We start from the raw sequence: 27,429 nt of genomic DNA, 5'->3' as shown, positions 1-27,429 counted from the left end.
TACAAACAGAACATTTATTAATCTTTGTTAATGCTATTGTTATTACGGTATTATTGTTTAACTCGTGCAAAAAAAACGTTTTTTATTTAGAAAATGGTATAAATTCTTTTTAAAATGAACATGTAATTAGATAAATAAATGTTGTAAACATGTTCATTGTTAGTGTAAGTGAACAAATGGAATTTTAAGGTAATTCTACAATTTTTGCATTACCATGACAATTATGGATGATAATGCAACCAATCTTACTGGCATTTTTTATTATTATGTATTATTTTCAGGTAAAATCCAAGCTTCTCATCACAAATTATAATTTATTATTGATGTTATTGATATAACGGACTGAATATAACAAAATGTGATAAATAAAAACAATGCATTTGACAGTATAAATCCCTTAAGTTTATTGTGACTAATGTGACATAAATCGATTAAATATACCTTGAAGTCTATGGCCACATTAGACCACACCCACACACACAGAGACACAATTTCATCCCAACCCTTTACATGTCATCAGCACACATAATAAGTTCAAAAGGAGTTCACACATGTATGGTACCATTACAGTTATTAGAGGCGAAAAAGTTGGTCGTAAAAGATGTGCATGTATTTAAAATAACTTATTCAATTTAAAATAGAGAAAAAATAGGAACCTTTTAAACTTACAAGCATGGAATAGCAGTAGAAATGTGTGCTCCCATATCCTGAATTTTTTAACTACATATGGCAATCCCTATAGTATAGACACCCCTATAAGGGTGAAACGTTTGACCTTGGCAAAGAGAAACTTATGTCCATGCATAGAAAACACACTTTAAAATTCAAGCAAAAACAAAAATATTTAAAACAACCATTTTCCACTCGACTGCTACACTTTGTCATGTTCTTAGTTAACAGCCTCTGCCAAGAAACCTTGTGGATAAAATATATTTCAACAACCTAAAAATGCACCATGTACAAGGTCCATGATTAAACATATATAATATGACCTATTACTAATCCAATTCACACAATATAAGAGCTTCAAATCAACTTATTTACTGCAAAATAATATTAAAATTGATATAAAAATTATATTGCATTTCATGTACACTCACTTTTCATTTTATGCATTTAGATACAATTCCGTTTTCATAATTCATACCTCAACTTTTATGTAAATAAATAGCTTAACATAATTCAGAGAACACCTAAACTGCCCAAGCCCTCCCAATTCTACACTACTTAACAAAAAGTGTGACACAATAATACACTATAGTAACAAAAGGGTAACAGGAAAGAGATGCTTGACCAGGATTAAGTCCTATGGATATAGAAAGAAAAAGATGATCAAGTGACATTGAGCCACACCATCAAAAAAGCTCCTTTAGAGTTTTTAAGACCCCAATTTACTGTCTAATGATGCTGGGATGGGTTTAAGTGGGCTTTACTTTCCCCCAGTGACAAAACGATTACCATTAGTGGAAAAGGGTTGAACATGATGCTGGACCACCAGACTGGTAGAGACCAAACAGGGACTCTCCTGTTGGCAGTGACCATAAACAAGGAAGACAGAAGTCCCAGTTTCTGCAGGGTAACTAGTAAGTGAAGTTTGCGCTCCCATGTGGTGGTACCTGGTAGAGTCCTGGATTCAGCGGGGTGGAGGGAGTTGATAAGGGGAGGAATGTCCATTATGAAGAGGCTACACTTGAAGCTTTTGAAGCTTAATGCCTCTTACGCAAATCTGTTATATCAACTGAACGTAGCTCATTGAACGATCATCTCTGCTGCTCGAGAACTCAGGAAGCTGAAGGGTTCTGTGTTTCCATTGGCGTTGGTTCCTGAACCAAATAATGTGAAGAATATGTTCAAAGACAGGCATTTTTAGCTGGATGTTAGAATAAAAAAATCTTTAATTTTTAGTCCAACTGACCTAAAAAGGTTTATCTCAATTTTTCAACTAACTGACAGTAATGATGTACATTTGGATATTTCTGTGATTTCTCTGAAAATTGTTCAAAAAATTTTTTAAACAAAAAAACCCTAATTTCAACCTAATAAAGTTGCCAAATATATTTTAAATAATAGTTAATATTAACATTATAACAATATTAATATAATTCAAAATGTTTTTATATGAAATATAAAAATATTCAAGGAATTTTTCCAGACTGCCAAAGAAAGACAAGAAAGATATTGTTTATCTATACCACTACAACAATACCTACTAATAGTTACTTGACATTCAAATATAGCCCAGCCCCTTTAACTAAGTTGTTCTGATACGAGATTTTTCACAGCTACTGACCTCTGTCTGATTTTCTGCAGATCCTGGAGTTGTGCCCTCTTCAGAAGACACCTCCATCTTCTCTTCATCCAACCCCTTGCGTTCCTCTATGCCGTGCTCGGCCTCCCACTCCTGCAGCACCTCATCCAGGTTGAAACGTCGACGGTAATTCACAAAAAAGTTTTTCACCTGAACCACAGACTTATTACCAATCACATCGGAAATGGCTTGGAAATCCCGCCCATACTTCCTTATTGCTGAGAAAGACAATAGAAGATTATACAGATTGAGACTCGAAGATTATAGATTGAGACTCAAATATTGAATTTACATAACATCAAGTAATGTGACGTAAATCTTGTTTACCTTGTACTGCAAGCAGCTGCTCTTCTGTGGTCCAGCGGGTATTAAATTTCTGATTAACCTGAGGGGGGTATAAAAACATACATATTTACTTTTTAATTCATGAATGAAGTGCATAAGACGACCATCTATATTAAAATGTGTTTGGTGGTGAGAAATTCTGATACTTTGAATATTTTTACCTCAGAGGGCTTGAATTCATCCACACCTGTGTCCAATTTATCTCTGAGGGCGCTATTGTGCTGTTTAACGGTCTGAATCTACAAAAACATGTTACGGTTAAGTACGTCTAAACTACATTGCTTTTTGACAGATTGACATCCGCCCAAAGTCTCATATCTAACGGGAGACAAAATTAAGATTAAGCTGAGAAGTATTGAATCTATTACCTGTCGTTTTATGGCGATGAGCTCCATATCGATCTGTCTCAGAAGGCTGACTGCAGCAGAGCCGCTGCTGGACATTGCGGTCACATCGCTGGAGTTTAAGTGCATCCCTTTGGGAGGTTTCTTCTTTGCCCTGTGTAGGTTTCTGCCAGCTGGTCCCTGTGGCTCCTTCTTAACATGCATTGGTTTTTCTGCAGGGTTTGCTGGCTGAAACAGCGGAAACATATAGATAGTAAACCTTGGAGTTGCTTCAGAGTTTTATTCACCTATCACAAGTGGTCCAGTTTATTTAGGCACTAAATGCATTGAGGATCTCACTTTAAAGACCCAACGCACAATGCATAGTGGAACCAAGTAGGGATGGGCATTCTTCAATAATTTCATATTCGAATATTTGAGCTCATAAAAAACGAATATTCGTTTAATTAAATTAAGTTAATAAAGACGTAATTTGTTACGTTTTTATTTAGTCACAATTTCACATCAAGCTTATAATTATCATAAAATATTCATAACGCACTAATATTATATCCTGTTGATATAATGTTGAAAAGATTAGCAACGTTGGAAAAAAATAGAAAAATACATAAAAACTGCATTTAAACCTGCTCGAAGCGAAATCATACAAAAACCAAACATACAAAACGCAACGTATATTGACAGTCTGTGATATATGGTTATCTTGTTTATTTTGTTTTACGTGTTCTTGATAAGAAAAACAAGCACATAGGTCTATTTTACTCTGGTGAAAGTCTGTTCAACAAGTAGGGCTGTGCGATTTGGGGAAAATATCTAATTGCGATATTTTTGACAGACATTGCGATTGCGATTTGATTTGCGATTTTAACTTTTCTAATTCAAGCTTCAATTCAATATTGTTGTGTGGAGCACAGTATGGGTATAGTTACCCTGAAAGAAAACAACAAAAATAAAAACATTTAATTGTTTCCATTAAAACCATTACAAAATTAATTTTTGTAGTGTGCTTTGGGCATTATTCAAATAGGGTTTACTGTTGTTCAATTGGTTCCCAACTTCCAGATTACATCACACCAATAGAATCCAAATACCAGTGTACACTATTAAAGTTTCCATTAAAACAAATACAACTCCCATTGTAACCCTTAAATCCATAACATTTTCTATTGTGTTAGTGAATTATTAAAATAGTTCATAGTTTACATAGGCTGATTTATTATTGTTTAAGTATGTGGGATTTTTTAAAACAAGTAAAAAATGTGCTGAATGTTTAATTTCATCCAAGTGAAATTAGCAAAACAGTTAGATAGAATTTACATTTGTTTGAAACGCGGAGCTAGGCGTGAGTTTACACAGGGTGCGCGCGTGCGTCAAGCCTCGTCCATATTGCCAGATGCCCGAGCCGGACTCAAGTACTACAAACGTCATTACGAAACAGGCTGTGTATGCGCGTCAAGTTTAAACGGCTCGTCCGCGAGACGCGCAACGCGGGGAAGAGTCGCGCGAGTATGACACAGGCTGTGTGTGCGGTCTTCTGAATTGGACGGTTCTTTAGTATTTATTTGCCTAATATGATCGATCTGACTCTGCAGATGCCATAATAACACACACTCTCTCTCTCCTGCCTTCTGTATGTTTGTTTTTTTAATGACGGACGTTTACGCAGTTGGCTAGGGCAGTGCTGATTAGGCATAACGGAGGTGCGCTCACTCAGTTGGTTAGCAAGAATGCCACTCAAAGCGGGCTTGGAACAGACGCGTTTCCTATTTTTCACATCGCTTCCACATCGCAGCCTCTTGCGATTAGCAAATCGCAACGTCTCACATCGCGATTGCGATTCGATTTCGATTAATCGTTCAGCCCTATCAACAAGCCAACGGTTAACAAGCCGATTGCAGAGAAAACGCGCTGCTCTTCTCTAACTCTCGGTAACAAAACCCAGATCTGACAAGAATATCTGGCTTTATTGTTGATAATGTTGTTAATAAAGTAAACAGGCTTGATACCTCCATGCCGACTGTTAATTGATGATATGGTGATGTGAGACGAGCATAACAAGCGATCCGTCAGGCCACCATGTGTGAACTTAAAGGAGCGATGAATTAAGACATAAATTTTAACCCGTGCTTTTGTTATATAAGAGGGAATCGTATTCAAGCAAGCATCCTGTAATTGTCAGAACTGAAAACGCTACGCAGTTGAGCTGCATCACTGCAGACGGTTTGTTTGTATCCCTGCACTTGCACTTTGTTTTAATATTAGTGTATTTTATTATCGTTACTTATCACTGTCGTTGCTAACGTATCCTGATATCTCAATAACCCTGTTCTTGTTATTTACTTGAAGATTCTAAAACAAAATTGAGTTAACTTAATGCCGTTAGCAGAGCATTAGCGTGTTAGCTTGCTTTCTGTTTACACTGTGGAATATCATCTTGCCTCTAGTATGTCCAGAGGTGGGTAGTAACGCGCTACATTTACTTCGTTACATTTACTTGAGTAAATTTCTAATAGAAAATCTGTACTTTTACTTCGTTACATAACTTACATTGCGTGATGTTCCTTCATTTTAAAATATGCTTTTTAAAACGCATTGTTTATTTCAAGGTTGTCGTCTCTTTTTATGGGCATTCCCGAGTGATCGATTCGTTTGAGTCGATTCTTTTGAAAGCATTAATTGAACAATGGGCAAAACCATTTGAATAGGCTAATGAATCAGTTCAAATGATTTGTTCAGTTCGCAGCATGATCTGAATCATCTGAAGCAGGATTACTCACTCCTCGTAGCGCGAAACTTAAAAACACGCAGAACACAAAGAGCGTTGGATGAAGTGGATATCAATCTATATCTATACAATAAAAACTGCAAGTGTGTCATATTGTTTGCCAGCGATGATAAATGCCCGCCATTTGCGCGCACCCGCGCGACCTGTTCGTCAGACATAGCAACATGCGCGTTACCTGTCAGACACCGAGACGTGGGCTTTCATTGCATACTTTTTTACTTTTACTCAAGTAAATTTTAAAATAGTGACTTTTACTCTTTTACTTGAGTAACAATTTCTCAAGTTACTTGTACTTTTACTTGAGTAAAGATTTTGGCTACTCTACCCACCTCTGAGTATGTCTTGTGTGCTAACTGTTTCTCTTTTTAAGCGTATATACTACGATTCATCGAGCAACCTTGGTAAGTCGGAATTGCACTTCAAACCCGGTGAGTTATGGCTTCTATTCATATTATTGTTACTTGCACCTCATGTCATATGTTTAGCTTAGCCTTCTCTGTCAGCTGCGAGGGTTTTATATGCGATAAATGCAGGGAAATAGTTGACAGAGTTGAGAGTAGGCTGACAGAGAAGATCTTAGAGTATATAAGTATAAGTAGAGTAATAAGAGTCTCGCATCCAATCTTTATCTGAGGATAGTAAGAGTGTAAGGACTATAGAAAACACTTTGGATGCGAGCAATGTTAACGCACACAGCTCGGTTCCGGTTGAAAATCCCCGCAGCTGGGAAACTTCGTGACTGTGAGACGGCGTAGTCGCAGGACAAAACATCACTCAACCGTTCCGATTACGGTCTCGAACAGGTTTGCCCCGCTCAGTGACGCACCGACTGAGAAACCTGCTGAAAGTGCCCTAGTTATCGGTGATTCTATTGTTCGGAACGTTAACAGAGGCACCAGCCACCATAGTCAAATGTTTACCGGGAGCCAGAGCACCTGACATCAAGTCAAACTTAAATGTGCTGGCTAAGGCTAATCGTAAATTCAGTAAGATTGTTATTCACGTCGGCACAAATGATGTTCGACTCTGTCAATCGGAGATCACAAAAGATAATATTAAAGAGGTGTGTGAGCTCGCAAGCACGATGTCAGACACTGTAATATTCTCTGCCCCCTCACTTCTTATCGTGGTGATGAGATTTACAGCAGATTATCATCACTAAATGGCTGGTTGTCTGAGTGGTGCCTGCAGAATGATAGTTTTTATAAATAACTGGAAGAGTTTTGAGGACAGACCTGACCTGTTGAAACGAGATGGTCTCCATCCTTCCTGGGCTGGGGCTTCCATCCTGTCTAGAAATATGGCACAAAGTCTTAATAATGCTAAAGCTTGACTCACTGGGGCCCAGTTCAGGGAGCAGACAGAATCACTTAACCAACTGTCTGCTTGCCGTCTCACGTCGCAGAATACACAAAATGTACTAAATGTAATACTCCCTTCTCCTAAACATCATAAAATAGAGACCGTGTCTGTCCCCCGGATTAGCAAACATAAAATAATGCGTAAACCTCTTGAAAGTAATTTAATAAACGTTAAACAAATTAAACATGAACAAAATACAGATAATCAACTGTTACGACTCAGATTGCTAAATATTAGATCTCTCTCTAATAAAGCACTTTTTGTTAACGATATGATAACAGATCATAAAATAGACATGCTCTGTTTGACAGAAACATGGCTAAAACCAGATGATTATATTACTTTAAATGAATCTGTCCCCCAAGATTCTTATTATAAACATGAGCCTCGTCTAAAAGGCAGAGGGGGAGGTGTCGCAGCACTTTACAATAACTCTTTTAGCATTTCCCAGAAGTCTAACTCTAAATACAATTCTTTTGAAGTCATGGTACTTCATGTATCAACACCTAATACTAAGGATAAAACATTTATAAAATTTATTCTAGCTATTGTATATAGGCCTCTAGGGCACCACACAGATTTTATTAAAGAATTTGGTGGGTTCTTATCAGAACTAGCACTGGCCGCAGACAGTCCTTGTCGTTGGTGACTTTAACATCCATGTAGATAACGATACAGATGCCTTAGTAATGGCTTTCATAAACACTCTTAACTCCATGGGCGTTAGTCAACATGTGTCAGGACCCACTCACCTTCGTAATCATACTTTAGATTTAATACTCTCTTACAGTATACATGTGGACGACGTTAAAATCCTTCAGCAGAGTGAAGACATTTCGGATCATTTTCTGGTATTATGTTTGCTTCACTGGCCTACGGCTGCAAATCAAACTCCTTGTTACAAATATGGTAGAACAATAACTTCAACTACCAAAGATGCATTTCTTGATAATCTGCCTGAATTGTCTCAAATCTCTAGCATGAGAAATAATGTTGAAGATCTTGACACTACCACTGAAAATTTTAACTCCACCTTCTCGGAAACGCTAGACACAGTTGCTCCTCTGCGTTTAAAGAAGATTAAAAATGGCAGCCCAACACCGTGGTATAATGATCACACTCTGGCTCTAAAGAAAGCGGCCCGAAAAATGGAGCGCAACTTTAAGAAAACTAAATTAGAGGTATTTCGTACAGCATGGAAGGATAGTATTCGAAAATACAGGAAAGCCCTAAAAACGTCTAGATCCGCCTACTTTTCATCACTAATAGAAGAAAACCTGCACAACCCTAGGTTTTTATTTAACACTGTGGCTAAATTAACAAAAAATAAATCGTCAGTTACTTCAGATTCTGGGGGATGAATTTATGAACTACTTCACAAATAAAATCGAAGATATTAGAGAAAAAATTATAACAATGCAACTAGAAGTGAAACCCGCTGAACAAACTAACTACAGCGCCCCTAAGGAGAAATTGCAATTATTTTCTGATGAACTGTCTAAAATCATTAGATCATCTAAATCAACAACATGCATGCTAGACCCTATACCTACAAATCTACTGAAAGAGATTATATCCCAGAAATTATAGATCCTCCTCTTAGTATTAACTCATCTCTGACATTAGGACATGTGCCTAAAGCATATAAGGTGGCTGTTATAAGGCCCCTTGTAAAAAAAAAAACCAACTCGACCCTAGAGAACTAGGAATAACTAAATTAAAGGAATAGCTTTGAAATGGTTTAAATCGTATTTATCCAACCGTTTTCAATTTGTAGCAATAAACAATGAGGTGTCACGCAAATCGTAAGTCCAGTACGGTGTACCACAGGGCTCAGTCTTAGGGCCTCTGCTCTTCGCATTATACATGCTACCTCTAGGAGATATAATAAAGCGACACGGAGTTAGCTTTCACTGTTATGCTGATGATACTCAACTTTATATTTCCTCGAAGCCTCATGAAACACAGAAGTTCCATCGAATAATGGAATGCATAGTCGATATAAAAAACTGGATGAGTAACAACTTTTTATTACTGAACTCGGACAAAACGGAAGTGTTACTTACTGGACCGAAAACCGCCATACGTAACAACCAAGAATACTGCTTAACTATTGACGGATGTTCCATAAAACCATCGTCGTCAGCTAAGAATCTTGGCGTTCTAATCGATAGTAATCTGTCATTTGAGAGCCACGTCGCCAACACCTGTAAAATTGTGTTTTTCCATTTTAAGAATATATCTAAACTACGTCATATGCTGTCAATGTCAGATGCAGAGAAGTTAATTCATGCATTCATGACATCAAGACTAGATTACTGTAATGCACTGTTAGGTGGTTGCCCTGCAGGCTTATTTCAAAAACTCCAACTGGTCCAAAACGTGGCAGCTCGAGTGCTTACACGTACAAAAATGTATGAACATATTAGCCCGGTTCTGTCAACCTTGCACTGGTTACCTATAAAGCATCGCATTAACTTTAAAATCTTGCTTATTACCTATAAAGCCCTACATGGTTTAGCTGTTCAGTACTTGAGTGAACTCCTCTTGTATTACAGTCCTTCATGGGCATTACGCTCTCAGGCATCCTGTCAGTTAGTAATACCTAGAATTTCAAAATCAAGTGCAGGTGGTAGATCCTTTTCCTATCTGGCACCTAAACTTTGGAATAGTCTTCCCTGCACTGTCCGGGAGGCAGACACACTCTGTCAGTTTAAATCTAGACTAAAGACGCATCTTTTTAATCTTGCATACCCTACACTTCCATAATATAAATCCTCTGAGGGTTTAGGCTGCATTAGTTAGATCAACCGGAACCAAAAACACAACTGATGTACTTGTTGCATCAAAGAGTACAGAACAGTACTCTACTCTCAGCCAGTCTTGTCTCATTGTTCCAAGGTTACCACAGCGAGCAGGATGCAGTTCATGCCCAGACCTGATGGTAGAGCGGAGAATGGGAAGCGGCGACCTGACAAGAGCTGAGATGATAGAGCTGGATAAAGAAGGACGCGGTGACTTGACGCGTCTTCACTACAAAATTTAAAATGCTATTAGATGATTAATGATAATCTTAAATCTATAATTTACCTTATTAGTAAGTTTATTTATTTTTATTTAGCACTGTCGAGCTTGTAGAGAGGCAGGAGCTTTTGCCAGAGGGGAACTGGAATCCCCTGGTTGGGCCTGGGTTCTCCTGAGGTTTTTTTCTCAATTGGAATTTTGGGTTCCTCGCCACCATTTGCATACTGTTTTGCACTATTTGCCTGCCCGGGGGGGTTGCTTTAGAATTTAAAGTTTTAATTAATATTGCATATAGGAATTTATAGTCTGTTTAATATTTGACCTGTGTTTCTCTTTCCTTTATCTTAAATGTGTGCTTTCACTGTGCATGCGTGTCTGTGTGTGTGCGCGTTCATGTTTTTATATCCCGGTGGGGACCTAAACCTGAATGCACACCAACACATGGGGACTCATGTCACCGCGGGGACCAAAATTGAGGTCCCCATGGGCAAAAAAAGCTTATAAATTGTACGGAACAATATTTTTTTTTAAATCTAAAAATGCAAGAAGTTTTCTATGATCTTTAGGTGTAGGGTTAGGGATAGGGGATAGAATATACGGTTTGTACAGTATAAAAAACATTACGCTTATGGACTGTGCGCCCGTGTGTGTGCCTATGTCTATTTGTGTTAGTAAGTTAACCCATTTAATACATTACATTGCCATATTACATTCAAAATGCAATAAAATACAAATGTACAAATAAGAAACATTAATAAAAATAGAAAGAATAATTTCAAAGGTAAACAACTAACTTCAACTTAAGCATGATGCATTTAGTTTATCTAAATTAGTGTTGGCTCAATACCAAAATTTTGGCTTTGGTACGGTACCAAAATCTAATACCGGTAATCATAGGCGCCGATCCTGTGGGTGCTCCGGGGCTCGAGTACCCACGGAAAATTGCTGAGCACCCACGGAAAAACGGCATATGTTTCTCAATCAATTTTAACCAATCAAAATGCTTTTAAAAATAGGGTGTCTCTCTGATTGGTTGATCTTACGAGTCGTAATTCAGATAGAGTGGTTGGCCTTGCAAACAGCAGTGGGCATTGTTAATCGTTGCGATAATGTCAATTTGTCTTTAAATTTCGAGTACAAATGGACAGGTTCGTGATTAAAAGAAAAACTTTAATTGACCCTATCTCTTCAGTAAGTAGCAGTGTTGCTAATACTTCAAGTGAACAGCCGTTGTCGTCGACGACATCATCAAGTAATGACAGCAGCAGAAGTAAAGGCGGGAGGCAGAAGCAGTCTCGAACATATCAAGAAAACTGGAAAAAAACATTTCCCTGGATAGCATACAATGCTATCAAAAACAAGGTATTTTGCGAACTCTGCGGTAAAGCAAAAGACATGCGTGCCCCACTCCCATCTACCACACACGAGCAAGAATCATATGCGGCATTTGTAAAAGATGGCTTGGTTGGGGCCTGTGGGGGTGGGGTTTGGTTTTGGCGACGTGAGCACCCACTGGCGAAAAAAGAAATCGGCGCCTATGCCGGTAATATCGTGCCACATCGGTACCATAGGTGATCAATAACCAGCCCCAAAATAAATTATTTGAAAAAATATTAAGACTGCATGAAACTGCGTAACTGCTTTAATGCATATTTTATATATTATTTTTATATTTTATATAGCACCATTTTATTTTTACACTTTTACACTGTATTACTGAAAAATGCTTTGGTTATATAGACTTATCATCATAATCCCACAAATATGAACAATTAAATTTTGAACAACAATTAAATGTTTCAAGTAGGTCTATTTAACGTAGCATTCAAGATGAAAACTGAATGATCAATAAAAATAAAACACTGCACAGTCTTCACTGTATAAAATAAATATGCAATGACTCTAAATAAAGCTACAAAGTTTCATTTTCTCTTTAATATGTGACACAGATGTATTAGGTTACTGTCACTTTAAGGCAAATTCTTTTTTTGATGCGGATATACACTCACCTAAAGGATTATTAGGAACACCTGTTCAATTTCTCATTAATGCAATTATCTAATCAACCAATCACATGGCAGTTGCTTCAATGCATTTAGGGGTGTGGTCCTGGTCAAGACAATCTCCTGAACTCCAAACTGAATGTCAGAATGGGAAAGAAAGGTGATTTAAGCAATTTTGAGCGTGGCATGGTTGTTGGTGCCAGACGGGCCGGTCTGAGTATTTCACAATCTGCTCAGTTACTGGGATTTTCACGCACAACCATTTCTAGGGTTTACAAAGAATGGTGTGAAAAGGGAAAAACATCCAGTATGCGGCAGTCCTGTGGGCGAAAATGCCTTGTTGATGCTAGAGGTCAGAGGAGAATGGGCCGACTGATTCAAGCTGATAGAAGAGCAACTTTGACTGAAATAACCACTCGTTACAACCGAGGTATGCAGCAAAGCATTTGTGAAGCCACAACACGCACAACCTTGAGGCAGATGGGCTACAACAGCAGAAGACCCCACCGGGTACCACTCATCTCCACTACAAATAGGAAAAAGAGGCTACAATTTGCACGAGCTCACCAAAATTGGACAGTTGAAGACTGGAAAAATGTTGCCTGGTCTGATGAGTCTCGATTTCTGTTGAGACATTCAAATGGTAGAGTCAGAATTTGGCGTAAACAGAATGAGAACATGGATCCATCATGCCTTGTTACCACTGTGCAGGCTGGTGGTGGTGGTGTAATGGTGTGGGGGATGTTTTCTTGGCACACTTTAGGCCCCTTAGTGCCAATTGGGCATCGTTTAAATGCCACGGCCTACCTGAGCATTGTTTCTGACCATGTCCATCCCTTTATGACCACCATGTACCCATCCTCTAATGGCTACTTCCAGCAGGATAATGCACCATGTCACAAAGCTCGAATCATTTCAAATTGGTTTCTTGAACATGACAATGAGTTCACTGTACTAGAATGGCCCCCACAGTCACCAGATCTCAACCCGATAGAACATCTTTGGGATGTGGTGGAACGGGAGCTTCGTGCCCTGGATGTGCATCCCACAAATCTCCATCAACTGCAAGATGCTATCCTATCAATATGGGCCAACATTTCTAAAGAATGCTTTCAGCACCTTGTTGAATCAATGCCACGTAGAATTAAGGCAGTTCTGAAGGCGAAAGGGGGTCAAACACCGTATTAGTATGGTGTTCCTAATAATCCTTTAGGTGAGTGTACATTTAAAACACAACGGTCCGTGCTTATGTGAACCTTTTGTGTTTTTGACATAACAGCGTGTGTAACTTTATAACAGCAGTGTTTCAAATACCAAAACGAGCAAAATTCTGGTATTGAACCGATTGAAATATAACATGTACCGGTAAATTTCCAGAACCGGTTTACCGCAACCCTAATCTAAATTAGTTTTAGTTTTTTAACTATTAAATAGTAATATATTTGTCCACATAAATACAGAGTTAACCGGACTTTTATTTTGGTAGATTGTGGGAAGATGCTTATTTTTTAGTATGTCTAGTATGTTAGTATGTTTTTTAATCAAACAATAAAATGTTCGTGAAATAAACTCTCAGAGCACCTGTGTTCATGTCCTCATAAAGCGCAGACGCAGACAAATTCATGAGCATCACGAGTGTAGCACGTTAAACTGTGCAGTTCATTCACTCAGACATGCAGAACAGACAGATGGCATGTGTAAATAACAGGATTCGGCATCCACAAGTCCGCATCTAGTTTGATGGACTCAATGCAGCCGGAAAACAAGTTTCACTCGCAAAATAGACTAAAACTAAGTAAAATAGAAGTTCACCATTTCAATAAGCCATCACTTATTTATCATCATGTGAAATACGTGCGAGCGTGTGAACAGACTAAAGTGCGTGTGTCTCACAGGGAATGCTTGAGACTTGAGAGCCCTGTAACATGTATAGAGTTTAGCGGGCTGTGCGTTAGTAATAATGGTCTGTGGGGAAACGCAGTGCTCCGTGTGTACTGTAGTTAAATGGATTAAACAAAGCTTCGAGGCAACAAAAATTGTCTCAATGATTTTTTGTATTCGAATTACTCGAGTAACTCGAGGAATCGTTTCAGCCCTACATACAACAGTATAAAACAATAAACAAGCCCAGTTCATGACACCTTTAAAATATTTAAACTAGCTTGCGATCTGACTGAACAAAGATTTAGGAACACATACAAAATTTTTTTTATATTTTCTGTATATAAAGTCATTACAGATGAAGTGAAGAAGCGTTAAATAAGACAAGACAATTCTAACCCTGTGGTGACGCAGTTTTTATTCTTATGAAAAATAAGAATATTCGAATAGCATTTTTAATGTTCGAATAATTATTGCGGATTCGTGCACATCCCTAGAACCAAGTACACTACATCCCAATAGTTAAGTTAGCGCTGAAAACTTTCCAATAAGGATAATTATACAGTGGACATTTCATTCATTTTCATTATTTTTTTTCTATTTTACTACAGACGGGTTTCATCGGACACACGCACCTCCCTCAAAGTTAACTTCCGGTGTTTGTTGATCGGTCTGGCAAGTGGCTAATAATGTAACTATTTTTTAATTTAATTTATATTAATATTTTGTGGTTTAATACTTGTATTTAACAAGCCAGGGCTTGACATTAAGCATTGTCATGTGGTTGTCCTTTGGACAAGTAAATTTGTCATTCACTTGCCCGAGTACAAAAATTACTTGTCCAAAGATTTAAAAAAATGATATTTCATTTGAATTATAATATAATATAATCAATATAATTGTTTAGGATTTAGATTGGTCAAGTTTCCTTCTAAGAATTTTAACTAGTGTCTGCTTTGGCCACCTGAATTTGGTTATAGGCCTACTCTCTGTGACTGCTATAAAACAAAGGCAAGCAGTAATTATTATTAGTGTTAAGGCTGTAAGTTAACTTTTTTGCACATAGCACTGGTGCTAGAGAGGTTTAAAGTTTGGTAGCACAGGCAGAAATGTGCAAGTGTAGTTCATTATGAATAGGCAGATAACTGACAAAAGACATTAATGTTACATACAGATGGATAAATTGGGGACATATCATTTTTAGATTACCTAAATTTGATTTAATATTTCTAAGTTCTGTGTTTTTCCTTTTTTACTATACAATAGTGGTATATTTGTCCACATAAATTACTGTAGTATACTATAGTATTTACTATAGTAAACTACAGTAAAATTCTTACTATATTGTTTTTGAACTTTACTATAGTATACAGTGTTTATCAATTTACTACAAGGGCACTTAAATTTTCAATAGCAAATACTATAGTACACTACAGTATTTTTTGTCTGAGTGTCTTCCAACGGGACTTTTATTTTGACGGGTCTTCGGGAAGACGCTTGTTTGCCGATAGCTTCACTCAAACAGTAAAACGCTTGTAAAACAAACTCTCAGAGCAACTCTGGAGATGAAGTTCATGTGTTCATATCCTCATACAGTGCATACGCAGATAAATCCTCGACCATCACTCGTGTTGTATGTTAAACTGTGCACATAATTCACTCAGACACGCAGAACAGCCAGGTGACATTTAAATAACAGGATTCCTCGTCCGCATGGACTCAGTGCGGTGCGCATTGATTATTGTCACACACGAACAAGCAGCTCTGAGCTCTGTCTTAGGCACATATTCTTATTATTCTACATATATGTCGCACTGTTTTTTTCAAGTTACTTGTCCGGTCGGGCAAGTAAAATTCTCTCTCACTTGCCCATACAAAACATTCACTTGTCCCGGACAAGCGGACAAGCGTTAATGTCGAGCCCTGCAAGCTATTTGTTGAATTTTATTGTATGTTAATTTTTTTAATTGTATTTTAATTTTTTTATATTTTTTTTTAATTGGTATTAAAAAAAAAAAAAAATTAATACCAACAATTTGGTAAATGGGTTGAATAAGTTTAAATTGTATAAGTAATGGGTCATTTAAGTTTAGGCCAAGTAACTGTTCTTCTACTGGTAACCAAAAATAAAACTGGCTAGACATACTTTTAACTTGCTAGCTAATGTAATTTACTTGTTTTCTTTTTTTGCTTGTTACCAGAAATAATCTACAGGGACTCTATTCTTTGCGGATGTGTACCGGAAGTAAAGTTCGGGCCACAAAAGCGTGAATGCGCAGTAACCTTTGTTTATGTTGTTGCTTTGAAACCGTCATAAAAAGGAAGAAAACATGGGCAAGTGATCAATGATGTGGGCAAGCACAATTCTGATAAACTCAATGAATGATATCCACACAATAAATAATTTTTACATGAACAATACAGCAGACTGAAAAAAATGTATTGTACCTTTTGCGGAACTGCTGGTTTTGGTTCTTGTTTCTCAAGTCCAGATGTTCCCTAGAAAAAGAAAACATGACTGATCACTGGAGATGGACACGACACCATATATTTAAAAGCAACAAAAAGAAAACAAATCAGTTTCACATTTTTACACAAATGACTCATCTTTCATCAAGATAATGTAAATACAAAACTGGCACTCCGCTGTTAAAAAAATAGTACAATAAGGTATTTATAAAAAAAACATGTCAGATTATATTACCTCTTTCTTTTCTTCTTTATTTGGCTCACATTCAGCATTCCCTGGAGAAATGCATCTATTTTCTTCTGCCTCTTCATCACTAGCAGAAAAAATTTAAAAGACACTTAATTTTACTTTTATTCTAAAAAAACATCATAACTCATCTTTGATCAAGATTTTAACGGTACTAAAAATAATACAGTTAAAGACAGTTGTGACAAGCATCCGATGAATATATTCATACCAAGCTAACCTTTCCTCTCTGTCTCTCTTCTGTTTCCGTGCGTGACGGTCCATCACACTGGTTTTGCTGCGTGTTTTCTTCCACGAGTAATAGAATCTAACCAGGCTTGCAATTGACTTGTCTGGAAGCTGGTATGAAAAAACAGCTTGCAAATTAAATACATAAGCAATGAAAACATACCACATGCCATAAGCATCATTATTATTCATGATCAAATCTGTCAGCGATTCATTTGTAGCCCAGCCAGTGCATTTGGTTTAAGACCTCATTTGGACTTCATATGCAACAGTGACTGTTCTTCAATACGCTAAATGTTTGCGGCTGCTCATGATTGGCTGTCACTTAAATGTGTCTCCATAGTGCATGTTATGTTGTAATGGTAAATGTGGTTTTTGCCATCTCACTCACCATCTGCTGAATGCGATGAAACGTCTTTCCGTGAAAGCTGAAACCTTGTTCAAACAGCACCTTGTCCTCCACTGTCCACTCATCTGGAAAAGGGGTGAAGTTGGGAAGATCTGCCAAAGACTTTTCAATGTTGTGTTTGTGCCAAAACAGCATGCCTAATGCCTGTTAAACACAGAAAGCCTGATTGTAAGACCCATGTTTAGCAGAATCTAACCACAATGTTAGACTGCCCTTACTGCACATGGGGCCAGATTTACTAAACAGGGCAAATTAGCATGAGAACACAATTTCAAAAAAGCGCAGATGGGAGTGGAATTTTCTGCAGGCGATTTACTGAACAGGAGCACAATAAAAACACAGGCGCATATCTCATTAAGCAGCACAAATCAGCGCATTAAATATGGGTACAATACTAGTAAATTGACCAACACAGTAAATCGTGTTCGTTGAATCAAGGGATTAATTGAAACACACTCCTACCATAAATGACTATCTACGCCTCTTCAGCATTACAGTAGTTGTTTAATACCAAAAGATATGTTTGCGCTGGTGCAAGATGTTAGTAAATCTGGCCCATGCAATGTTAAAATGACAAGTTATGTTATTTAACTCAACTTTTTTTTTTTTTTTATTTATATAGCGCTTTTACAATTTAACGCTGTGAACATTTAACGTTTAACGCTGTGAAATGTTAATTACAGATATGTAGTAATGCTGTGACAAATATTGCACCTTTTCCTGTACATGCATGCTAAAAATGATTGATGTGATTTAGAACATTTCTTACACTTTTCCTTACCAGAAAAACACAAACAAAATTATTCCCATTTCTAACCCTTTAAAGTAATAACAACACATACAATACTTCAAACATGATAACTTTACCTGTTCCATATTGTACCCATGTTTTTCTTTGGCTATTGCAATGTACTCATCCACTGTAACAAATAAACAAATCAATACAAAACTTCAAAACTACTTTTACTTTTAAATACTTTTTAATCTTCAAAACATAACTTTAAACTTGAAATGTGTCAAATATCTTAGGCAACAAATTACAAAATAATTATTTTTTCTATTATTTCCTCTTTCTAAATGGCCACTGTGCAATAACTTTAAGCCAATATCAGGAACCAAACATTTTTGACCACTGAGTTTAAGCTATTTCCAGTTATTCGCTATTAGTTGGTACATTTATTCATTTTTTTTATTTATTCTAGGGATATTGTCTGAAAAATACATTGTTGTCGGTCAAAGATGTTTAAAACAAAAAGTAAAATTTTCAGAATCAACCAACAATAGCTTATTTGTTAATAAATAAAATAATGTAAATAAAAGCTTAGTTAAAGGGGTGATATGACAAGGCTAAAATGAGTATTATCGTTTGTTTTAGATGGAATGCAAGTTGTATACACGATTTAAGGTTAAAAAACGCTGTATTTTCCACATACTGTGCATGTTTGTATCTCCTCTTTGCTCCACCTATCTGAAAGGCGCAGATTTTTAACAAAACTCATTGCTCTGAAAAGCGAGGTGTGCTATGATTGGCCAGTTAACCAGTGCGTAGTGATGGAAATGTAACGCTTCTTACCATATTTGGAACATCAGGTTCCAAAGCAATTGTACTGACAGGTACGCCCACCTTACTTGCGTATACATATACAGGTGCTGGTCATATAATTAGAATATCAAAAAGTTAATTTATTTCACTAATTCCATTCAAAAAGTGAAACTTGTATATTATATTCATTCATTACACACAGACTGATATATTTCAAATGTTTATTTCTTTTAATTTGATGATTATAACTGACAACTAATGAAAATCCCAAATTCAGTATCTCAGAAAATTAGAATATTACTTAAGACCAATACAAAGAAAGTTTTAGAAATCTTGGCCAACTGAAAAGTATGAACATGAAAAGTATGAGCATGTACAGCACTCAATACTTAGTTGGGGCTCCTTTTGCCTGAATTACTGCAGCAATGCGGCGTGGCATGGAGTCGATCAGTCTGTGGCACTGCTCGGGTGTTATGAGAGCCCAGGTTGCTCTGATAGTGGCCTTCAGCTCTTCTGCATGGTTGGGTCTGGGATATCGCATCTTCCTCTTCACACTTAAGGTCAGGCGAGTTTGCTGGCCAATTAAGAACAGGGATACCATAGTCCTTAAACCAGGTACTGGTAGCTTTGGCACTGTGTGCAGGTGCCAAGTCCTGTTGGAAAATGAAATCTGCATCTCCATAAAGTTGGTCAGCAGCAGGAAGCATGAAGTGCTCTAAAACTTCCTGGTATACGGCTGCGTTGACCTTGGACCTCAGAAAACACAGTGGACCAACACCAGCAGATGACATGGCACCCCAAACCATCACTGACTGTGGAAACTTTACACTGGACCTCAAGCAACGTGGATTCTGTGCCTCTCCTCTCTTCCTCCAGACTCTGGGACCCTGATTTCCAAAGGAAATGCTAAATTTACTTTCATCAGAGAACATAACTTTGGACCACTCAGCAGCAGTCCAGTCCTTTTTGTCTTTAGCCCAGACGAGACACTTCTGACGCTGTCTGTTGTTCAAGAGTGGCTTGACACAAGGAATGCGACAGCTGAAACCCATGTCTTGCATACGTCTGTGCGTAGTGGTTCTTGAAGCACTGACTCCAGCTGCAGTCCACTCTTTGTGAATCTCCCCCACATTTTTGAATGGGTTTTGTTTCACAGTCCTCTCCAGGGTGCGGTTATCCCTATTGCTTGTACACTTTTTTTCTACCACATCTTTTCCTTCCCTTCGCCTCTCTATTAATGTGCTTGGACACAGAGCTCTGTGAACAGCCAGCCTCTTTTGCAATGACCTTTTGTGTCTTGCCCTCCTTGTGCAAGGTGTCAATGGTCGTCTTTTGGACAACTGTCAAGTCAGCAGTCTTCCCCATGATTGTGTAGCCTACAGAACTAGCCTTAGAGACCATTTAAAGGCCTTTGCAGGTGTTTTGAGTTAATTAGCTGATTAGAGTGTGGCACCAGGTGTCTTCAATATTGAACCTTTTCACAATATTCTAATTTTCTGAGATACTGAATTTGGGGTTTTCATTAGTTGTCAGTTATAATCATCAAAATTAAAAGAAATAAACATTTGAAATATATCAGTCTGTGTGTAATGAATGAATATAATATACAAGTTTCACTTTTTGAATGGAATTAGTGAAATAAATCAACTTTTTGATGATATTCTAATTATATGACCAGCACCTGTATATATATATATATACATATATATATACATATACACACGAGACTGGAGCCGCCTGGCAGAAGCCCATTCCATGACGCGAATTCGCATCTGTTGTGAAGTGAATTTCACACGCGAATGAAGCGAGTAAACTCAAAATGTTCAAGCATCCAACTATGCGCGAATAGCGCGATATATTCGTGCAAGTCGCGTTTGGTGGGAATGCTCCAAGTCAACTCATACCATGAACTGACGTAGATTTGTGTAGGTGTGGTTACACGAGGCGTTTCAGGCAGGTCTGGGTGAGCATTCGCTTTTAGATAGAATGCATCTTTTGTTCCGACACTTTAATTTTAGCAATTTCACGTGTCTAATACATGCATGGGCAACTTATAACACACCAAAGACACAGAAAAACATGTGTTTGCGCCATATGACCCCTTTAACTTATGGTCCATAATAGTAGTATAATTTGAATAAAAAAAGGTATTGTAACATAAAACTGACACACATTTCCACAAACAGCTGTAAATTTACAAGAAATGGCAATATTTACTAATGAGTGTTAGTTAGTGCTGGTTTATTATTTAGAGACTGATACTCACATTTGGCCTCTGGTATACTCTGGTTTGGAAACCACACCAACATTCCGAGATTCTCTCTCTCTTGGCTTGCCTTTGCTACTTCTGATGAAAAATAAAAATACAGCAGTGCATTAAACACAGGGATCCATTTTTGCTTCAAACTCTATGTTATTTGAAAACATTTTGATGCTAATAGCCTCACAACAACCAATAAAACATCTTTCTAACTAACAGATAAACATGATATTGAGGATTATATAACCACGTGATGAAATTGGAAATTTAGAATACACAAACACATTTCTACAAGTTTTTTCTACGTATTTTTTAAGCCATTCTCTAGACAGATATACTGTACAGTCAGGGATTGACAATGATCATGTGCTCGTTTCATGCGTCAGTCAACGAACAACAAAGTTTTCTTCTTTTTCTGTCTAATTATCGCTATCAACCACAACAATAACAGAGTACTTAATATTACACATGTTAGAAACGAGAAAAACAATAAAATGTAAATCCAGTGTCTAGTCTTCATACACATGGAGTAAACAGACAAACTATTTCAACAACGGACAGTGTTTGAGGCTATTACACCGTCCACCCTATGATGTCAATGAAGCCTCCAACACTGAAAATGAACAAACCAGGATCATAATCGGGAACAACCGCCTGATACTGTGGTCCAACTCGCATCCCGCCCGCACCTTAAGAGTGACAAAAGGACAAATTAGAAGAGCTAAACATATTCATCAGAAGTGTATGAACTTGTGAAAAGGGACCGAGGCTACCACCATGACTTACCATGCTCGTCATCACTTGAGGAACCCGAACTTCCTTCCTCCCATGAATTGTTACTGTTCCCATTTGAAGTAAAACTTTTGCCCGGGTTACTTACAGAGTTTCTGCCCCTTCGTTTACCCGATATCTCAGTGGTGCCCTTCTCTAACATTGCAGGCATCTCGGCGACAAAACGCAAAGCGAGCTTGAAGGAACTTCGACTCGGATGCTGCTCGCTATAGCTAAGCTAACTCGGCTCAACTGCTCTGATCTGAACAAATAACACCGTCCTGCACTGACGCAAACTCCCCAAACTAACAATACAAGACTACGAAGACTCGAAAAGGCACACCAAACGCATAATAGTTTATCCTGCCACGCTATTAAGAGAAGTTTGCCTATGGATGCATTTAAAAGCACATAGGGCTGCAGTGCTAGCAGTGCGGTCGCTGTAGCGTTAGCTCTCTCTCTCTCTCTCTCTCTCTCTCTCTCTCTCTCTCTCTCTCTCTCTCTCTTTCTCGCTTGCTCGCTCTCTGATTGACCTGCTTGAGCTCCAGCAAACGTCAGTTCCTCTCCAAGACATGAAGTTCTCTAGAAAACAATAAATAACGTGGTTGTTTTTTAGACCATGTGCCAAATCCGTTTTGATGTAGAATAGAATATAAAATCATCTGGTTCTTCAGTGAAGCCCTAAGAGAATTTGCCAGGGCAACGATAAAAAAAACACATTACAATGCATTTAATAATGAATCGTTTTTTATTTATTTAAAAAGGACTAATCAATTGGCCTGTAAATGTATAATTAAAACAAATTAGGCTATTTGTTATATGTTTTTATATTCATGTGTATTCCACGTGTATGTGGGGGATTGCTTAAAGTGATAGTTCACCCCAAAATGAAAATTCTGTCATCATTTACTCACCCTCTTGTCATTTCAAACCTACATGACTTTCTTTTGCAAAATACAAAAATAGCCTATATATTTTGAAGAAAGTTGGTAACCGAACAGCGTTGGCACCCATTCACTTTTATTGTATGGACACAAAACCAATGCAAGTAAATTGGTGCCACTTAACAACATTCTTCAAAATATCTTCTTTGGTGTTTTGCAGAAGAAAGAAAGTCATACAGGTTTAAGACAGTCATACAGGTTTGAAATGAGAGGAGGTTGAGTAAATGATGACAGAATTTTCGTTTTTGGGTGAACTATCCCTTTAATAGTATTAGTAGTTTGTATACTGGGCTTTTTTACCTTATTGTATTATAAGGTCTATTTGCAAAATATTTGAACAATTACAGTGCTGTGAAAAAGTATTTGCCCCTTCCTGATTTTTTGTTTTTTTGCATATTTGTCATGCTTCAATTATGCAGATCATCAAACAAATTTTAATATTACACAAAGAAAACCAGAGTAAATACAAAATGCAGTTTTTAAATGATGGTTTTATTTATTAAGGCAAAAAAACGATCCAAACATTTCTGACCCTATGTGAAAAAGTAATTGCCCCCTACACCTAATAACTAGTTGGCCACCCTTGGCGGCATTAACTGCAATCAAGTGTTTGCGATAGCTCTCAATGAGTCTTTCACATCGCTGTGGAGGAATTTTGGCCCACTCTTCTTTGCAGAATTGCTTGAATTCAGCCACATTGGAGGGTCTTCGAGCATGAACAGGCTTTTTAAGGTCATGCCACAGCATTTCAATTGGATTTAAGTCCGGACTTTGACTAGGCCACTCCAAAACCTTTATTTAGTTTGTTTTTAGCCATTCAGAGGTGGACTTGCTGGTGTGTTTTGGATCATTGTCCTGCTGCATAACCTAAGTGCGTGTAAGCTTGAGGTCACAAACCGATGGCCGGACATTCTCTTTTAGGATTTTCTGGTAGAGCGCAGAATTCATGGTTCCATCAATTATGGCCAGTCGTCCAGGTCCTGAAGCTGCAAAGCAGCCCCAGACCATCACACTACCTCCACCATGTTTGACTGTTGGTATGATGTTCTTTTTATGAAATGCTGTGTTAGTTTTACGCCAGATGTAATGGGACACACACCTTCCAAAAAGTTCAACCTTTGTCTCATCAGTCCACAGAATATTTGCCCAAAATTTTGGGGATCATCAAGATGTTTTTTTAGCAAATGTGAGACGAGCCTTTGTGTTCTTTTTAGTCAGCAGTGGTTTTCGCCTTGGAACTCTCCCATGGATGCCATTTTTGCACAGTCTCTTTCTTATTGTAGAATCATGAACAAGAAAGCAAAAGATTGTATTGTATTTTAGCACCATCTGTTTATATTTACCTAAAGCCCTTTTGATAGAGTTTAGACATCAGAAAGATATCCAATATCAGTCTATGCACGAGGTTTACATAAAAAAGGAAATTAATTTGCAAACAAATTTGTGAAACAAAAAGTGTTTTTGAGAGACAATCTTTTTTTAGGATTTCTGTGTATTAAAGTGCACAATCCAAAAACAATATATCCAAAAGGTAAAGGGATGGCTCTTCACAGAACATAAAATGTGAAGTTATTTTATTTAAGTTTTAAGTGCCCATTCATGGAATATGGACAGTTATGGGTGTGACAATTCTCAAAGCGCCATTTACCTGACTATGGAAAATCATCCTTTAAAAATAAAAAGCGATAGACCCCGTAGGGGTTTTTAAACCACCAAATATTGACATCTTTTTTCATGGTAAGGTTGACCTTTGCATAGAATTTCTCATTTAATAGCACTTTAAATAAATAAATCCATATAGGCCTATACCCAAACTACAACTACTGTTCATGACGAGCCTTAAATGAGCCATTACAAGTGATAAGGCAATACAAAATAAAGTAAAATTTGAAGTAATATGTTTAGTGTCGTTTATACTGTTACATGTTCAAAAAAGTAGAACAACACATTGTTTACATCTATATGATGAAAAAATATATGAATGTATTAATAGCCTGTTTATAATTGATTCATACAGTAAATACATTGAATTCTTAGACATATTATGACTATTTTAATATATAGTTTATTAACCTCTAAAATTATTATACAGACTCATAAATTATAGTTTTCTGAAAAGGACGAAAAACATGCAACCATAAACCGCTAGATGGCAAACGTGACTGCTGGAGAAATCCTTTGACATTGGCTTTGTTTGATGGTCACTGAACGCTTCTTTCAAACATTCCTATAGAAAACGCCGTCATATTGCGTATTAGGCTATTTTACGGGTTTTCGAACGATAATTCTCGTATTTGGGTAATCTTGACTTTTGCTCTCTTTCAGACTTAATAACCAAAAAGTCTGATTTATTCATGCACAGCACTTAGATTCAAGTTTAACAGTACCTACTAACATGTTTACACACGCAATGGATTTTTTGAAGCAATCGCAAAAGCGTTTTTAATAAACTATACAATAAGACTTTCACGAAAAACAGGTCTGATGGATCGTCCCGTGTAAGCAAGCATGTCTCGGTTTGTGCAATATTATGTAACGCGAGTTGTGCTGAATGTACTGAATGTGCGGGGGTCACTCGATAGTGCCCAAACAGACGCACACACGTGTCGCTCTACACTAATAAGGCAAAGTTGGAGGCACTTTGTACCCTTGTGACGTGCGCTCGTATCCAATAGAACAGACCTTGGCGATAGGCGCAAACAAACATGGGCTGTCCAGCATATATAAACTCTCGCATGAGTTTGTAGTGGGGTTTGAAGGCGGTGAGCTCGATCGGTTTTAGACTCTAAAATTACCGCCTTTATTACATGACATTAATTATTTCGTCCGACCTTCTTACCCGAAGAGAGAAGGTCTGGATAATTTATAATCAATCTAACAGAGACTGAAATAGTTGTTATATAGCTAGTGAATGTTTTATAGATGTTTAATGTCAGCTTTGGCTACACTGAACGTCCAGTAAAAAAGTTTTGAGTACGCAGTCGACTGTACAGTCTGCGATCTATTTATATCCAAAAACATTCAATAAACAGCGCAATGCCGTTGGATCTGGGAATGTACGACAGTCGTGCGGATTATAAATCCCAAAAGCAATGTCAAAAAACCTCGTTTGCGTTTTATCAGGCTGTACGGGACCTGTTACCGGTGTGGGTCCTGGAGGACATGCGGACAATGGAGGTGTTTCACTGGGAAGAGGACGGACGGGCGTGCGCGTATTCCCCGTCGGAGGCTTTTCTGTACGCGCTGGTGCACGATCACCAGCAGTACGCGCGTTACCTCCTAAATAGATTCTCCGTGCGCGCGCTGGAGATGCCCAGCAGAAGTTTCTGCTGCTGCCAGGCATCCACCTCACCGCACCTCGCCATTGCCGCCCGCTACAATCGCATCAACATCCTCAAAATGATCATGGGCACCATCAAAGACTTCACAGACTGCGAGAGGCAGAGTTATCTGAACCGGCACGGGTGTTTCCACACGGACGGCAGCAAGACCGCGCTGCATCTCGCGTGTGATCTGGTGCGCCCGGAGTGTTTGATATTGTTGCTTGGACACGGCGCGTCTCCTTACGCAACCGACGTGGCGGGGAACACACCCCTGGACGGTTTACTCAACCAGATCTGCCAGAGTGACTTTGACATGCGGAGTAAGCACATTTGCCTAGGCTACCTCATTTTATTTATGCCCAAATTTCGTTTCCAGACGAAGAGACAGTTGCTGGACAATGCAGATATGTGGAAGAACCTCATTGGAGAGCAGGCGTTCCGCTGGCTTTCTGGATCATCACCTCCTTCGTTGTTTGTTCAGGCCATGCAGAAGCTCAGCCAACAGTCCATACCCATAGAGCAACTGAACTCGCTGCCTGAGTTTCTGAAGCCTCTTGGCTTCAGACTGGATCAAGCTTAATGCTAACGGAATAATGCACGTTGTTTGACTCCTGTAGTTGTCTTGAAATATTCAGGCTAAAATGTATGTTGAGAATTATTTGTACATATGTGAATAGTTTGGTGCACACGTGGATGCTGTCCATTGCCAGGACATCTGTAAAAAAATTAAAAAATATATATTTTTTCAAGTTGTTGCCTTGGTGTTCTGTACATCAATGCTCCATAATTCAGGGTTACACCCAATGCATTGTCATGATTTTAGAATCACAAAGACGTTTCTCCTCTGTTTTCACATGAATGTTACCAGACAAAAGTTTGGACACACCTGTTCAATCTTGTTTTATTATTACAAAGCAGCCACCTTTGCCTAGCTTACAACTGTGCATATTCTTTGCATTCTATTTAACTGCTTCATGAGGTATCCACCTAGGATGCTATTCAAACAGTATCTAGACAGTACTCTGATTCTTGGCTACTATTTTGTCTGACTCTTTTAAAAAAGATTTCAGTTTGTAAAGAATACATCAGCACAATGTATACAGTATTCACCTACAACACTAATTTTTAGCATTAAACATTTAACATGAACATTTAAAGCAACGAACAACAAATTCTGTGTGTC

At 37.9% G+C, this 27,429-nt stretch overlaps 3 protein-coding genes across 8 annotated transcripts; 2 read left to right on the top strand and 1 right to left on the bottom strand.

Annotated features, from left to right (window-relative positions):
- Nucleotides 1-317: 317 nt before the first annotated feature.
- Nucleotides 318-22,473, bottom strand: rcor1 (REST corepressor 1). Of its 6 annotated transcripts, none has more exons than XM_057343694.1 (15): nucleotides 21,995-22,473; nucleotides 21,838-21,897; nucleotides 21,215-21,295; nucleotides 18,273-18,325; nucleotides 17,388-17,549; nucleotides 16,980-17,107; nucleotides 16,757-16,835; nucleotides 16,501-16,551; nucleotides 12,739-12,795; nucleotides 7,018-7,074; nucleotides 3,022-3,225; nucleotides 2,815-2,892; nucleotides 2,636-2,693; nucleotides 2,291-2,526; nucleotides 318-1,823 (listed from the first exon to the last, which is right to left on the bottom strand). In XM_057343694.1, exons 1-15 carry the CDS (start codon nucleotides 22,149-22,151, stop codon nucleotides 1,782-1,784), a joined length of 1,503 nt encoding a protein of 500 aa, XP_057199677.1. In that variant the 5' UTR covers nucleotides 22,152-22,473; the 3' UTR covers nucleotides 318-1,781. The 6 variants fall into 6 exon arrangements, with proteins under 6 accessions (XP_057199677.1, XP_057199678.1, XP_057199680.1 ...); XM_057343695.1 differs by having other exon boundaries at nucleotides 319-1,823; nucleotides 16,989-17,107; XM_057343697.1 differs by lacking the exon at nucleotides 7,018-7,074 and having other exon boundaries at nucleotides 319-1,823.
- LOC130560151 (uncharacterized) lies at nucleotides 7,081-16,040 on the top strand. Its single transcript, XM_057343700.1, has 2 exons — nucleotides 7,081-10,158; nucleotides 14,664-16,040. The coding sequence occupies exon 1, from the start codon at nucleotides 9,011-9,013 to the stop codon at nucleotides 9,911-9,913; it is 903 nt and encodes a 300-aa protein (XP_057199683.1). The 5' UTR covers nucleotides 7,081-9,010; the 3' UTR covers nucleotides 9,914-10,158; nucleotides 14,664-16,040.
- A 3,210-nt stretch (nucleotides 22,474-25,683) lies between the features above and the next one.
- ankrd9 (ankyrin repeat domain 9) lies at nucleotides 25,684-26,981 on the top strand. Its single transcript, XM_057344326.1, has one exon. It carries the CDS (start codon nucleotides 25,960-25,962, stop codon nucleotides 26,824-26,826), a length of 867 nt encoding a protein of 288 aa, XP_057200309.1. The 5' UTR covers nucleotides 25,684-25,959; the 3' UTR covers nucleotides 26,827-26,981.
- The last annotated feature ends 448 nt before the right edge of the window (nucleotides 26,982-27,429 follow it).

The sequence above is a fragment of the Triplophysa rosa genome, linkage group LG10 (genome assembly GCF_024868665.1).
Source record: "Triplophysa rosa linkage group LG10, Trosa_1v2, whole genome shotgun sequence".
Lineage (NCBI taxonomy): Eukaryota > Metazoa > Chordata > Actinopteri > Cypriniformes > Nemacheilidae > Triplophysa > Triplophysa rosa.
This window is presented reverse-complemented; position numbering and strand designations above follow the sequence as displayed.